General features: G+C 38.3%; 1 protein-coding gene across 1 annotated transcript in view; it reads right to left on the bottom strand.

The window, feature by feature from the left end:
• Positions 1-16,690, bottom strand: part of Pard3b (par-3 family cell polarity regulator beta) — a 986,886-nt gene that overhangs the window by 598,674 nt on the left and 371,522 nt on the right. Inside the window, 1 exon segment of the mRNA XM_032901196.1 lies at positions 15,349-15,520. Coding sequence (XP_032757087.1) covers positions 15,349-15,520 — 172 coding nt within the window.

Below are 16,690 nucleotides of genomic sequence, written 5' to 3'. Positions count from 1 at the left end.
GAGGGAAACCAGTTCTATTTGGTTGACAAACAGATGTTACCTCAAAAGTCAGGAGATGTAGCAGGCCTGACACCTTCACAGAGATCCCCAGGTAAGTCTTTTGCTACCCATCTAGAGCTCTCACTCCTAGCCTCCTTCAGCATCAAAACCCTTGTTAGGGGTTTCAGATTCTTCATGAAGGTATCGTGCCTTCTGCCACTGAGGCCAGGTTGGGAGTGGGCTGTCCAACACAACTTAAGCAAGACCCTCTGACCATTTGGGCAAAATCTAGCTCTGTGTGTATACCTGTGGGGTTCAGGAAAATGACAAAAATATGCATTTCTTTTTTAATTCAGGTCACATCTTTGTAAACTACACACGTTCTCATGGCGTTGTGATTGCACACATTCTATATTTATTACCCATTTTTGAAAACTCCTTCTGTCACACAAAGAATATCCTTCCTTTTGATATCCATCATTTGTTTTCAATTGTAATCCAACATAACACAGAGTACATTTCTCAGAAAGATGGGCACCAGCAAATAAGTGATTTTGTAGTTTGGTTTCTAATGAAAAAAAAGAATTCAATAGTTGAAAAGTAGAAAGAGATGGTAAGAAGGGAAGAATTGTCGGAAAGAGGTAAGGATTTGATATGAGGGAGGGAAAAACAGACTATGAGGGAAGACATAGAAAGAAGACACATGAGAGGGCAAGACTAAGCCAGACAGGTTCTCAACCTGCAACTTCCACACAGACGCACAGGCCATGGCTGTAGAGCTGCACCGAGTGGTGAATCAAGACATTGTGAAATCATGGGGGGGCAGAAGGGTGGTGAAGGGAGTTTTCCCAAGATGACGTCTCCATTTCCTGTTTACACTGCTGCCCAACATAGCTCAGTAGTCATGAGGCTCTCAAAACTACAGATCCATGTCATTACCTCCACATTTGCATACTGGGACTGGCAGGAAGGTGAGGCTAAGGTATCCACATGCAGTCCTCAAATAGTCCTTTTCATTTAATCATAACATTTGTGCCGTGTAAGAGGAATGGGCATCGCTTTTAAACCTCAGGCCCAGGGCATTCTTTGATGCTGAATTAAGTGCTTCTCTACATAATCTACAGCTTACAACACCCAGTAACATCCCTTTTAGCTTAGCTAACACACACAAATTTACCTTTAATACTAATGTCATTTTTATTAAATAGAGAAATGAAAGGACGCTCTGAGGAACCATGGCTGGTACTGCTCTAACTTTAAAATTCCATGGAGCCATTTTGCCAAATTCAATTTCAACCTCAATATGAGATTCTAAAATTTTCAGTGATAAAGTAGTGGAATGAATCCATCCACACATATGAAAAGTGTGTTAATTATTTTCAATTGACTAATGAGAATATTGAAAAGTCCTGACTATTACATGTATATTTAACAAAACTCTATTAATACTAGTCAAATAATGCAAGTCAAGTCTTTTCAAAAAGAAATAAGCTTTTTCTTTTTTTGCCAATTTAACTACTAAATTACAAACGTGATGAAAATTTTCTCAAATCTTGAAATTTTGGATGACACTGGTTTAGTTACTTAACACATGCCTTAAATTTTCTTCACATAAGTTGAATTATTCTCTCTGAATTATCAACTGAACCCATTCATTGAATTGGATAATGTAACATTTCCCTTAAGGGAAATTCTCTCTCTAGAGTGTTCTGCTTTCCCAGTCAGCATAGACAACGAACTGGTTAATATTCATTGCTATCTTGACTAGATTTAGAAACTCTTGGAAGACACACTTCTAGGCATGTCTGAGAATGCATTTCCAAAGAAATTGAACTGATGCATGGAGACCTTCCCTAATCAGAGTGGCAGCATTTCACAGACTGTGGCTTAGACTTAATGGTGACGACGAGGGGAAGCACACAAGAGAAAGCGTGATGAACACCTGCATTCATCTCCCTCTGCTTCTTGATTGCAGATGCAATGCAATCAAAATCCTGCCCCGTGCAGGCCTTCCCCACAATGATGACTTGTATCTGCTCATACTGTGGACCTAAACAAACTGTCTATCCTTACACCGCTTCAAGTGAGCTATTTGATCATAGCAAGAAGTAAGGTAACCAACAAAACACTCATGAAGACTTCTGGGGCATGGTTTCCTAAGATCTCAATTTAAAAATTGGAGTGTTATTGCAAACAATATGCTCAATTAATTATAACCAAAGAGGTAAACAAGCACATCTTAAGGGTTTAAGAATCAAAAATTATTTCAGAATGCAACTACCAAATAAGGAAATTCTTACCTCATGTGTGAAGGACATCAGTCCCCACTACCAGTTGCACAGCCCCAATTGCACTGGGTATACTAAAGTTTTGCAGAATCAATCATTTGGGTTTTAATGACTCTGCTAAGAAAATACCTGTAACAGCCTCTCGCAAAAATTCAAGCTGTGTCTACTTACACTAAATCAGGTGGAAAATGGAAGCAATTATCCAAATAATCTAAGAAAAACATGACAAAAACTATTGCAATTATCAATACACCTTAGGACAAACATTTTCAAGTTTTCTACATTTTGGTAATTATATCAATTCTCCTCTTTGAACATATGCAATCTAGACTTCTTCCCTTTAGAAAAAAATCAACCAAAGAGAAAGATAAGTCATACAGAATATATTCAGATTTATAAAACAGATTGATTTTCCTCTTATGCAGTAACCAGCTCCTGTCTTGTTAATTCTGTACCAATTTAAGCCCCCAAGTAAATGTGTAGATTTAAAAAAATAACAGAGAATTGTTTTTTATCATTTAGTTACACCAATACTCATTTCAAAATACATAATTGGAAAATGTTTTGAGGCATTTTCTTTTTTTTTTTTTTTTTTTTTTTTTCGAGCTGGGGACCGAACCCAGGGCCTTATGCGCTTGCTCGTAAGTGCTCTACCACTGAGCTAAATCCCCAACCTTGAGGCATTTTCTACACACTTAATTAAACTCTTGTAGCTTTATCTTGAATACTCTGTATACTGGAGTAAGTTGGTACGAGTGTGAAACGGGAGCTAGCATTTTCACAATACTGCAAGACAATTTGTTGGCACTGTGTCGCATAGGGTTGCTAGGTAGATAGGAAGCCAGCATCTGTGTGGACTGACAATTGAGGTTTCCTACTATCTGAGTGTCTTGAGCATGGAGTGGGTTTTGGGAACTCTATTGTTATGTTCACAGCTGGCCAGGGCCACAGTTGTTTTAAGCTTCCCAACATAGTCTACTAGTTACAAAAATTGAAAAAACAAACAAACAAACAAACAATGAATTCTTTCAGGAAGCAAGAAAGACCTAGTCAATAAAGACAGTGCCACCTTAATCCACAGAGAGATTACTTAAGGTCAGCATACCAGTGCACTGTGTATATACACACACACCATCTGTGCATTCTCTCAGTGAGAAGAAAACAATACAAGACATGATGTATTCAGTGTGAACGCCTTGAACACAAATCTGTATTTTGTTAATCTTTATATTTCAATGGAGAAGATTACCTTGTAATCAATATGGGTTGCTAGTTTTAATTAGTTTAAGCTAATAAATTATATTGTTTCTCTAAATGTATTTGACAATAGCAGTGGTGGAGGAAAATTCTCTAAAAGCACATGCTATGTCAGAATGGGAACATAAGCAAAAATATTGGAGTTAAATAAAGATCAAAAGGATCCCATGAATTACTCTCCTGCAAATCTCTAAATACATGATGGAAGGTATTGCACAAACCCAGCAGCCATCACACATGCCATTGTGATTAATGTCCTGCCTACTGCTTTGTCTTCAAGAAACTATTTTACCTATTATGTGTGCTTGAGGAAAAGGCATACAAGAGATTTAAATTCATGGTTCAAAGAAAGTGATAGAAGGCCCAAATATACATATTTATAAAAATAGAATATGGTTTCATGGGTGCAAAAATTGAAAGTGGGGAATAAGAAAAAAAAAGACAGGATCAAATGAAAAGATGTTTGCATAAATATAAAGAGATCTCACTCAAAGCCACCAATAAATCTGAGGAAAATAACAATGTTTTCTGCTACTGCTTACCTGACAGGCTCTAGTCTAAGCACACATGCAATGCCCTCACTTCTTGCTCACAATAAATAACCCAACCAGGTCATTACCATTCATGGATTACAAATGACGCAACAGACATAGTGAGGTTAAGTGATTTCCCTGAATTGCACAGCGTGTACGTGGCAGAATCATATTTAATCAGACTTGCTTCAGGGCTTATTATTTTAATTTCAATGCTATACTGCTATGGAGTAAATATGTACTATGATTTCCATACTTCTCTTTTTCTAATTGTTTCATTACTACCTTAGATTGGAAATGTCAAATATTTTGGCTCTGAGTGTGGAGACATGCATTATAGAAAGAATCCTGCCAACCTCTAGGAACTTTGCCTTGCTGGCATGGCAGAACATCGTGATACCAACTCAGTGATACTATCAAACACGCACGAAATGGTATCTTCAAAGTAGGACAGTAAGGTAGTCAAGAAAGTTTTTCTGGAGAAAATCAATTCTTGAAAAGTTCTATGTGTGTGGCAAATGCTGTGGTACATGTGTGCATATTTGTGTATGAAAATGGGCACATAAGTGCTACAGCACACGTGCAGGTTAGCTGTAAACCTTGGGCACTGGTCTTCATCCTTCATCTTGCTTGAGTCAGGGTCTCTTCTTTGTGGTGCATGTGGTGGCCCACCAGCTTCTGAAATTTTCCTGTATTCCCTTACAGCCACTGGAGTGCTGAGATTACAGACAAGCACTTTAGGTTGATTCTGTGCATACAAACTCAGCACCCCACCCCCCGAAGCTTACACAGCCAGTGTGTTATGCATGGAGCTGTCTCCCTTGTACTTGATAAATTCCTAATGCTTTAAATTTTAATTAATTTAATTTTGATTGTTACAGAAAGCAGGAAGTCACACATCTTCTCAAAGAAAATCTTCCATGATGCTCCTCTTTGGCTCAAAATGTAATAAATTTTAAACAGGAGGTAATCACATTCACTACAGTGTAAAACCAGATAATAATGCTTTGAGTTAAAAGAAGAGTGAGACAGAAATGAACTTACTTAAACATGTCTGTGCCTCACACATAAATCAGGGTGAGGTATCATAAAAAGGAAAAAGCCAGACAACAATTTAGAAAATCCTCAGAGAAAGAAAGAAACAGTAGGTCTTGGACTTCTTTCTGTTCAGGCACAAGTGATTCTCACAGGAAGTATCCCTGCTGAGCTCACCAGTGGGACAGCTCTCCATACTCCATGTTTAGAAGAAAAGAGCATATTGGCCTGGAGTGTCTGTCTTCAGGGAGAGGGATAGATGGATACATTGATAAAGGGGAAACTGACAGTCATCCATCAATCCATTCAATCCCAGGAGACCTCCTTGGGCAGCAGAGGACATTATGGGCTACAATGGGAAGACTTCAGGTCTGAGGTGTTTCTATTTGCTTTAAGGTCACCTACTGTCCAAACGAAAGACAGAGGAAGGACACACAGACTGAAAACTTATTTCGCTTTCCTAAGAACTGAGAGCCAAATAAAAGTCAAAATGATTAACCAAGCTGTGAGGAGGCCATGTTTGTGAGGAGGCCATGTTTATGATGAACGGCAGGATCCTGAGGAGCTCAGGAGGATCTAAACTAACTTACAAAGCAAAGTCTTTTTCAATATAAGGTTTGGTAATTGTAGCCTCTCTATTAGAATGGCAACAAATTATAAAAATGGAATTGTAACCAAGTAAGAGAATCGCACAGTAATTTATTTTCTGTCAGAGAGATGGCAAGCTGCTTGGGAAGGAGTTCAGGACTTGTGTTATTTTATATTCCTCTGGTAGCCTTGCATAATGCTTTTCATCTCCTGAGACATCAATAAATAATTATTGATTAACTGAAGCTGGTGACAGGCATGCCATCATTTTTTTTCCAGCATGGACACCCAATGCACTGATTTCCATAGTTACATTCTTATGCCCAGCCTTCTCCAAAGAGCAGATGTTAGCCGTGCAGATGCTGAGTCCGCTACTAAAAGGGCAGTTAACTGTAACACCAAACTGAAGTCATAAGGTCAAAGGACATTATTCCTGAACTGTGACTAAAGGAAGGAGCTTGCCTCATGCATTCATATCTCTGGGGTAGAAAGTCTATTTATTTTACAAACACAAGTGAGGTTTAATTGATCTTCATAGTTTGCCAGCAGCAGATGACAGCAAACCACCTAGCTTTGTACAGCTGGGCTACTTCTGACAGGAGAAGTTGTGTATTAAAAACATGGAGGCAACGTTTCTCTCACGGTTTTTAGAAACATGGGCATTAAAGTCACAGCTTCTCCTTCACAACATTATCTGAAAGCCCAAATAGAAGCATCATAATTTTGCATGAGTTTGGGTAATACAAAACGTTTACTCAATTTCCTTGTTCATATCCGTTCAGACGCCATAGCTAAGTAATCCATATAAACCAAGGAAAGTAAGATGCAAGATATCTTCCTCTTTTCTCTAATTATATACAGAGAAACAAGGTTCTAGACGTCATCCATCCATAGAGGTCGGAGGAATTCACATCATCTTAGTCACAGAGATTAGTAAGTAGAATCCTTCTCACATTTTTGCAAAGTATTGGTACTTTCTGATACCTTGTAAAGTGCTCTCAATAGGCCAGTGCCTAGACAGACGGAGAGCCACTGCTTGTGTACCAGAATATGAATGCATGGTTCCAAAAGCAAACATGGTGTGGTGCCAATAGCAAGGGTGTCCTGTGCTCTACCTATCGAGCATTAAAAGGGTAAACAAAAGAGAGGAACGTTCCTGATGCGGCCCTGGCTCAGCAAAGGCAGTCATTCTCATTGCTGTGCATGTGGGCACCAACAGACCAAGTCGTTCCAGGGTTTCTTACTTTCATTGGGACAAATCAGTATTTTAGAAAAGTGTCTAATAGGGCATGAAAGGAAATAACCAAATGTGTACATATGGAAGCATAATTCATCATATAGCTTTATCAGTCAAAGCAAATGAGAAAGTCCTGAGCCAGTCAGGAAAGCGTGTCCAACGCTGAGTGACTTGTCCTTAAGATGGATCTTCTGTAAATAATTAAATTAGTGGCTTTTTTTCTTTGCCCATCTGGGCAGAAAGAAGAATTACACACACACACACACACACACACACACACACACACACACACACACACACACACTCTGAATGGCTAAACCTTGTTTTATAATGTCCATACAAAAGCTGTATCATATATAAGACATTAAGCAAGATTTTCCAAATATAAAAGGCAGGAGAAATCAAGTAGATTATGATACTTTGGCCAGGGGCAATGAAAAATTACCAATACACACATATCCACAAAAGATATGTTTTAAAATCTGAGTCATGTGGTTAAGAATACTCAATTGAGAAAAAGACAGGTTAATAAAGTAATGGACCAGCACATTTTAATTGACAAGCTAAACGAAGGCTCCCATAGAGAAGGACAACTCTGCCTCACTGCCTTGGCTTCTTACAGTGCTGGAATAGGGCAGAGCTGCAGCTCTGGTCCCAAGGAAAGGGACTGGGGCTACAATAAAGGAAGGAGAAGAACTCACAGGTGCATATTTTCTTTGTTATTTCGTCCTTCCATTAAAAATATAAATCACAAATCACTTTTATCATTGGTCCAGGGTTCTCAACAAAGCTGAATGTGACAGAGTCACTGAGAATATTTTTCACTACTTAGGGACCAGGTCTTTGCAAATGTGGCTTCAGTGCCCTTACTATTAAAAGCAATCTGCAAAAGAGGCTTTAAAACCCAGGGGTCTAATATCAAGTGAACAGTGGGAAAGGTGACCTTTCATTCTGTTTGTTTATTAGAGGATCTGCAGGCCCCATCTCAGTGTGGGTCCAGCATTGGTAAGAGGCCAAAGGGGAGGTGGCAAACTGGTGTTTTTAGAGGTCACATAATCAACTTACGAAATACACCTAGAAATGAGCAGGTACCAAAGCCTGTGCTTTAGATACTCTCTTACAGTTTTGGGAAATGTAAACCCTGTATGAACAATTGCCTATTTAGACCGTAACAAAGAGCACTTAGGTGTTAAACGAAACCATTTACCAGTGAAACAAGTACACATAGGTGTATTGTATAAAATTAAGGAAAGGAGATACAGGATAGCTAAAAATAAGTCAGAAAAATGAAAATGAGATGAAGATCTGAGTCTAAATGAATATAAAAATAGACAAAAAGGGAAGCTGAGATGGTGGCCATATATTCTTACCAAAATATACCATTACATCATTTCATAAGCAATATCTTATTTAAAATGCATCTTCAAGAATAAAGACCGCTTTTTATGCAAACCTCATCATGTTAAACTTGTAGAGAGGTAGGGACTCAGCTTGGGCAGAAGGTTGAACGCACCCAACATTCCCTCTTTGAGAGAAGCAATGCTAGTTGGGTTTTAAATTGCATATTCAAAGTATAAGCCACATTCAAAGAATTCAGCTTTGTACTTAGCTGAACACAAACAACACTGGTTCCTGTGCAGTAATTAGTGTTAAAATTTCTCAGGATTAGTCTGTATTAGTATTGACTTTATTTCAATCGACTAGTATGATCTGGCAGTTTTCCAACATACATTTTAGATATTTAGTGAATAACCTGTTGGTCCCTGCTCCCTGCCCCTTCCCAACGCCCTCACCCCAGGCAACATTTCACCTATTCTGAAAAGAAAAACTAAAATAAAAACCAAAATAACAATAGCAAAAGAAGAATGGTGCCCAGAATAAGCTAGACAGGCTGTCACCTCCTCAGTCCTGATTTAGTTACCATCATACCAGAAAAGCAGCCCACATTTTGTTGACTATGTGGCCATGACTGATGGATGATAGCCTAGCAAGGTCACCATAGCTAATTACAGCATCATTCATCTGGCTTGCACAGGGGAAAAATACCAGGCTCCCAGGGAAGAAAAAAGAAAAGAAAGAAAAGCCCTTCTATAGCTGTGAACTTTTGAATAATCAGCCTCAAAAGAAACAAATAGGATGAAACTCAATGACCAAATTATGACTTATGGATTCACCCAAGCAAATGACCTTAGTTCTGTGGTAATTTTAACTCTTGGTTTCCAGCCTGCAGGAGAGAACTTCTAGCAACAAGGAGCCCTCAGAGGCTTAAGTGCTTTGTAGTGGGGATTCAAAGGCTTCATCAGGAGCCCAAGCCAACCGTGAGCTTTAGTTCTGCTATGTGTGTGGTGTGAGTGTGTTTGTCTAGGATCAGATGCCAAGACTTAAACTCCCATTATGGGCACAGCAGCTACTTACACACTACAGCCTAATTAAAAGAGTAAGCTTCCCTCTCGTTATGTTTTCCTGAAGATCGGGGCCATAAAGGGATTTGGTTTCCTTAAGAACTGAGAAAAATGTTCCCATATGTTGCTTTTGTGCCCTGAATTATTCAAACTCAGATAGAAAATGGTAGAGATTTCCAACAATAATCCAGGGCTACATGGTGTTTTCTGAGAACTACTGAAAGAAAATAAACAGGAGAGAAATGAGTGTTTTGAAAATAATTCTATTATAGCAAACATATAATCATAATTTCCATTTCTGTTTTGAAGAAGCACAAACACACATGGAAACAATAAAGCATCCAGGGCACCTTTCAAGTCTCAGAAACAAGACTCACTCACAACAGAAAGTACCTCATCTTCAAAGTTTAAAGGAGAGAGAATAAAGCTAGCACTAATTCAACTCCCAACTTTAATCAAATTGCTTTACATCTAGGTAACACACATCACAGGAGTGGCAACAAGCAAGTCCAAAGTACTTTTTACCCTGAAACACTATTTAAATTGCTTTGCTAGAGTAATTTATAACTAAAGGACTATCTTCTCATGTAAGCTTGAACCCCCAACTTGCAAATTTCAATCAAATACTGAGAAAATTATCAAAAGACACAAAATAAAACTCCTAATTAATTGGGGTCAGGATATGGAAAGTGACAGGGGCCCAGAGCTGGATTCAAACCAGGCTCGGTGTCAGTGAAACACTCCTGAGACAATAACAGCTCTCTGAAGCAAAGTAAAGGCTTCGTTTATGGATGAGAAGCTGCAGATAATGGCAACACAACCAGGAGCAATCCACGCTATCTTCATTGTGCATCTTCACTTTCATCCACAGGAGGCCTCATCTGTTTTTGTGTGGAAAGTTGTAATCATCACAGAGCTAAGTGACATGGCTGAGGACACATATCTGGGACTTGTACTGGCTCTATGTCACCCGTTCCCCAGTACCAAGAAGCTACATAATGTGTTTTGGAGAACAGAGGATGATCAGGTACCACTGATCAAAAAGGTGATATGAAGAACAATCATGGGAAGCTTCAAACTTCTTCTTCCAAACTTCAAAGTAAAAGCCCTCAGTATGTCAGCAAATGTGTAGAGATGCCTACATTGTAGAAAAAGTATTGTCGGAATTCCATTTACATACCGATTTCATGTAAGATCTCTCTCTTTCTCACACACAGACACACACACACACAAACACACAGACACATACACACACACAGAGGCATACTGCATGTCTGAAGTGAGAGGCCAATAGTCAGCAACATTCAGAATTAAAAGCAAATTGAGGCACCTCAACTCTCTCGTCTTGGTTCCTCATTAGTTTTAAATTTATAATTATTCAAAGTATCTGTTTATTAATTTATACTTTATCTCAATTCCAAAAGGATATGAAGTGTTATTATTATCACATGTAATATTTAAAGGGCATGGATAATTGAAATATACAGTTCATCAAAAAATGTCAAATAAATGAAGGAGTATGGTGTTAGAGACCCAATTCTAATTGCAGTTTTAAAAACTAGTCATTCAGCATCAGAGCACACAATGAGTTGAAGCTGTCACATATTCATTTGTAAAACAGTGTCAATCACTTAGACAATTGCTAATTCTAAAACCCTATGCAACTGTATTTATAACATTTATTCTAAGGGGCACATAATTCCTTAGAGTAGACGTGAGCTTCCTTGCTCAAAGCTTCTGGACTCTGCTTACTGTCTATTTACAGATATCCTATAGTCCTGTCTTCCTTTTTACTATAACCTAACCTATTTTTTGAGAGTTGGAAAATGCAATAGCATCTAGAATGTAAGCAACAAACAATGTTATTCTTAACTGGGATCAAGAATTTGTCAAATCATGTTTACAAATGCAAATATGCAAATCTGAAGATCTTTTTCCCATTAATTTATTTTTAATAATATTAAATAATAATAATGATAATAATGTATTAACTTTCTATCCCAATCACAGTCCCCCTCCTTCCAGTGCTCACATGGCTCCTCCCTATAACCCCCTCCCTTTTACCTCTGGGATCGGGGAGGATCCCCTGGGTACCAACCTACCCTGGCACTTCAAGTCACTGCAAGACTAGGCACATCTTCTCCCACTGAAGCCAGACAAGGCAACCCAGTTAGGAGAACAGGATCCACATGTAAGCAACAGACTCAGTGATAGACCCTGCTCCAGTTATTGGGGGACCCTCATGAGGACCAAGGTGTACATCTGCTATGTATGTACAAAGAGTCTAGGTTCCAGCCCTTGAATGCTCTTTGATTGGTGATTCAGTCTCTAGGAGCCCCCAAGGGTCCAAGTTAGTTGAATCTGATGGTCTATTTGTGGGAAGTGAAACTTCTTGAACAGGGCAACTTTGAAGTCCAAATGAATTCTATGAGTATACTCTCTACAATTCTACCTGCTGTTCAGTCCCCAGAGTTTTTTCTTAAGTAGACTGTTGTGTTAACTATTTCTAGGATGTATGATAAAAGAAAATGGCCAATTAGTAATTTATTAGAACTGAGTCTGGGACAGTTACTTAGTCATTATAGAATCTAGTAAAAAATTCATGGTAGAAATAATTTAGATAAATGACATTAGAATTATGTTATTGCCCCTTGGTTTAAAACTTAGCTTAAAAATTAAATATAAACATATACACACATATAATTAGTTTATAAGATATGGAATTGCAAACCATTTTAGGTTAGAGGAATATTTTCACTGAGTGAAAAGCTGAAAGTTACTCACTGTATATTAGTATATAATATTACCTTAAAGATTTAAACAAAACTTTACAGAATTTATGCATTTGAGATTAGAGAGAAATAGATCATGGGAGCTTATCAAATAAACAGAAACGAAGAAGAGAGTCAGGAACGGGGAGCAAGATTTGAAAGACAGACAGACAATAGAAAGGAATTGTAAATGATAAGAGGCTCATGGTAGCTATAGGTAGGACAGGCAGCCATGAAAAGTGACCAGAGATGAAGACCACACAGGAGCTATGTGGCAAGAGCCCATGAAGGCCTAGAGCTCAGAATCTGGCATTGTCTAATAATCCTTCATGAAAACCTGCTGGAACAGATGTGCTATTTCTCTTCTGGCAACCCCCTCCATGAGTTGACATAAGTAGGAGCTGGGGTGCACCTCAAAACATAATGCAGTCACATCCCAGAAGAGCCATGGAAATGCACTGCCCAGTCCCATCCCGAGGCAGTAAAGAACCACCTCCTGTTATGAACCAACCAATAGGAAGACAGAACGGGCAGAGGCAGAACAGGATGTATTATATATTTATATAACTTCTATACTAGAATAAAACCCTGAGTATTTTTTTATAACTAAAATAAAGTATTTGAATGACAACTATTTCTCCAAAGTTGTTTTAATTATGAAGTTAGGTGTGACGGCTGGCCTTCACTGTCAACCAGGTTTGGAAGACAGGCCTCTGCTTCCTAACTGTAAGTTCATTATGACCAACTGTCTAATCCTCTTGTCAGCTGTTTTGTTATAGGAACAAGCAACATGAACAAATGCTAGCTTCTGTCACTGTTTAATCTATGACATCATTAAACTCAATGACATGTATGTGTGAGCCTAAACATCGGTCTTTCCTGGGCTTCAGTTCATATCCACAAAGTAAACTCCAAGAAAGTCTTATCAATAACTTATTCTATGGACAGCATCTTAGAAATAGTGCATGGAAGTGGTTCCTAACACTTGAGCCAGCGTAAGTTCATAGTCTGTTCACTCAGTCTGTGGCTCGAGATACTAAACTTCTCTGTCCCATCTCCTCATCTTTGGAGAAAGAACGTTAAAACATGACTAGACACATTAAGTCTTCAAAGAATTTGAGCAATAAAAGAGTAAGTGTTGAAATCACTCAATGTAGTCTCTTTATGGCAGTGTCTGATATGTACTCTATTGAATCAACAATATGTTTTGTTCCCATCTAATGAAAAAAATCATTTTCAAACAAAGAGGGGCTCAGAAGAGATGGCTCAGTGGTTAGAGAGTTTTAACTGTAGTAGACTTGATTTTCATTTCCACGTCCATGTCTATAGCACTAAAAAATTCACCATCCTATTCTAGCCTCCAACATAACACACACACACACACACACACACACACACACACACAAATAAAAATAAGATACATTTTTTAGAAATAGAAAAAGAATCCACTTTGAAAGAAAGAGCACGTGAGTTAGTTTTTCTTCTTGGATTCAACACCAACAAAAGAAGCTGTGAAATGAAAAAGGGGAACAAGCTTTCTTCCCTGAAAAAGCCCATACTAGAGAGGTGCAAGCAAGTTGCCCAAGTCAGGGATACTCTTTAAATCTGTCTTTTGAAGCCCACAGCACTTGCTTATAAATAGAATATTAAAACAAGCAAGAGCAATTTTCTCCTTTCGTCTTCCCTTATTGCCTAATTTTCCTCTCATACCATTTGCATAATGGATAAAAAGGCATCCATTATGCAAATGAGCGATGGGGCTGCAAGGTTGCTGAAGCCACAAGCCTGGCTCCAGAAGAGGAGCAGCCGCCAACCAGCCCTTCACCATCTCTGCAGACTGCTTTGTTAGATTCCATTCCAAAATATGCAGGAAAATTATGAAGACCATAGGCCATTAATTTCCATTTGGTTTGTTTTAAAAAAGACACTACAGAAGCTTTTCAGAAATCAAAACAAAACAAGGTTATTTGGTCCAGCTATATATAATAAATTTAACAGTAATTTTATTTTATTTTTTTGAAATAGCATCTCACTATGTAGCATAGTTGGCTGTCCTGGAACTCACTATGAAGACCAGACTGGCTTTGATCTCACAGATATCTGCCTGCCACTGACTCCTGAGTCCTAAAATTAAAGACATGCATCAACATAGAAGGCAACAGCAAATATTGAATTTCAAATGAGGGGGAAAGATGCTATTGTTTTTACAATTTAAATATTTCCCACTGATGTGTGTGCATGTGTGTGTGGGTGCGTGTGTGTATTTGCATGTGTGGGTGTGCATTTGTGTGTGCATTCCGAGATATACCAGGGAAGTCAGAGGACAACTTGAAGAAGTTGGTTATCTCCTCCCCCTTGTGGATCCTAGGAATATACCTCTGGTCATTGTGATTGACAAGGTTTTTATTAGCTCAACCTCCTTGCTCCCTAAGTTTTCACAATTTTAAGTGCATGTTCCTCTTTAAGAAAAAAATTGATTCCTTTTTAGAAGTGGGGACTGTCCTTCTGACATGAGAATTAAGTCTAAATAAGTTCTAGTCAGTGCACTCAGTAGTCCCAGAATATTATGTTCACAATCAACCCAAATAAAATATACTTCACACACTAGCACATTAGTGGGTTGTGGAAAGTGACATGTTATTAGATGGACCTAAACTTGTCTAAGAAGTGTCAACAAAAACAGAGGCATGAGGAGTAGCACTTGGCAGAAACTTCAGAAGAATGTCTATTTTTATTTCCCACATTTTGAAACAAATATTAAGTCAAAGAATTCTGAGTAAAACCACCAGGTAAAATGGTGTCTTTTTTGGAAAACAAACCAGGTGATTTCAAATTTTAAAACTAACTCCCCAACTGTTTTCTCCAATGTCTAACATATACACGAAGAAAACCAGGATGACTATGACAGAAATGGAACCTTATTTCTAGTGTGGATTCCTTGGTAATCCTTAGCTTTTTCCAAATGATGAACTTTATAAAAACAGTGATGCTTCTAGGAAACAGGCAAGCTGACTCACAGTCTGACTCCCACTGTGATTTTTCAGGGGCATGCAATTGGGAATCAAGTTCAAGATAAAAACTACATTTTCTTACCTGATCTCCAACAGCACAAAAGAGCCTTAGAAAAATAACTTAGGTGACAAACCAGGTGTCTTTATAAAGAACAATATTAATATGATGAACTTCACAGAGAAGAAAGGCAGTAAGTTGATGCAACATGCAACCAGGTAGAAGGCAACATCTAGAAAATTCACCTACCTAACTTCAGAGCAGAAGGGGTTACTACAATTTCCCCGCCGATCGGCTTAAACGCAGCCAGTTGGGCAGCCACTTCTGTGTCGAAAGCATCCGGGCTCTGCCGATCCACAGGGTTTCCACTGGGGCTCTCAATCTTTTGGAGTGGCTCTTGTTCGTCAAACACAGCAATCAGCTGAAAACGAGTCCAACAACACTAATTACTTTGTAGGACATGCTTATCACAGAGACACTGTGTCTAGTTGATTGTGATCTTTACTTGGTCTTAAAGCAAATGTCGCCTTAAAAAAATCTTAGAAGTTTTAATATTATTATGTCAAGATCTTTAAATCTGCAATAATATAATCCCCATAATCATAGCAACAGAACATGATTAATGGTTTGTTCTTTGTCCATTCTTGAACTAGTCAGTTTTGGCCAGGTCTCATTACAGGAATGAAATGGCTGCCTCTTAACCTCTTTCCTCATGAATGTCTTCACTGTATGTCTGTCTCTCTGTCAGTCTCAGTATATATCTCTGTCTCTCACTGTCTCTCTGTCCTGCAAAGGCTAGAGCTTACACCTTCACCTGTGGTAGGCAAGTGTTCTATCACAAGGCTACACTCACAGCCTCACTTAGAACTTTCTCCAACATGCCTAAAAGGTACACACTCCCTGAGTACAAAGTGAAAGTTTAATATACAAAAGCTGAACAACAGAATACATTATAGGAATGTATATTCTAGTCACAGAGGATAAGACATTTCCTCATGTATCTGTCTTTCTAACATAATCTAAATCCACACATACTTGTAAACATAAAGAATGTTAATAGTTATAAATCCTATGTGCCTGCCATGTATATACAAATGTCTATTGTTATACCTGTCTCTGGTATCAGTTTTTTTCTTCCTAATGGATCTTATAGACTGGTTAAGCCCAGTGAATGCTAAGTCCACTGACAGTAACATCAGTTAGTTACTTAATTACGCTTAACTGCATATCTATTCTCATTTCCTTTACCACAGTTGCATACTTTTAATATAAAAAAAAACTGAGATCTTGTTTTCAGTCATTCTTCATAAAAAACTCAACATGTTCTACTAATCACATGACGCCATGCCACTGTAGTGCAGATAAGGGGGACCTGCTGTGCTTGTGGCCAGGAGGCTGTACTGCTACAGAAGAGCTTCAAATGTTCCTTGTTCTCTAAGGTAGCAAAGACCAAATGTAAATTCAGGAGGCAGGTCTTGGTTGCTACTATTAGTCCAAAGAAATAAAGTGTATATAATTTTGAAAACTGCTAGTAACTCTTTGGATATTTTTCATTCATTAAATAAGTCAAGTCTACTTATGATTCAGACAA

This window comes from Rattus rattus, chromosome 4 (genome assembly GCF_011064425.1).
Source record: "Rattus rattus isolate New Zealand chromosome 4, Rrattus_CSIRO_v1, whole genome shotgun sequence".
Lineage (NCBI taxonomy): Eukaryota > Metazoa > Chordata > Mammalia > Rodentia > Muridae > Rattus > Rattus rattus.
This window is presented reverse-complemented; position numbering and strand designations above follow the sequence as displayed.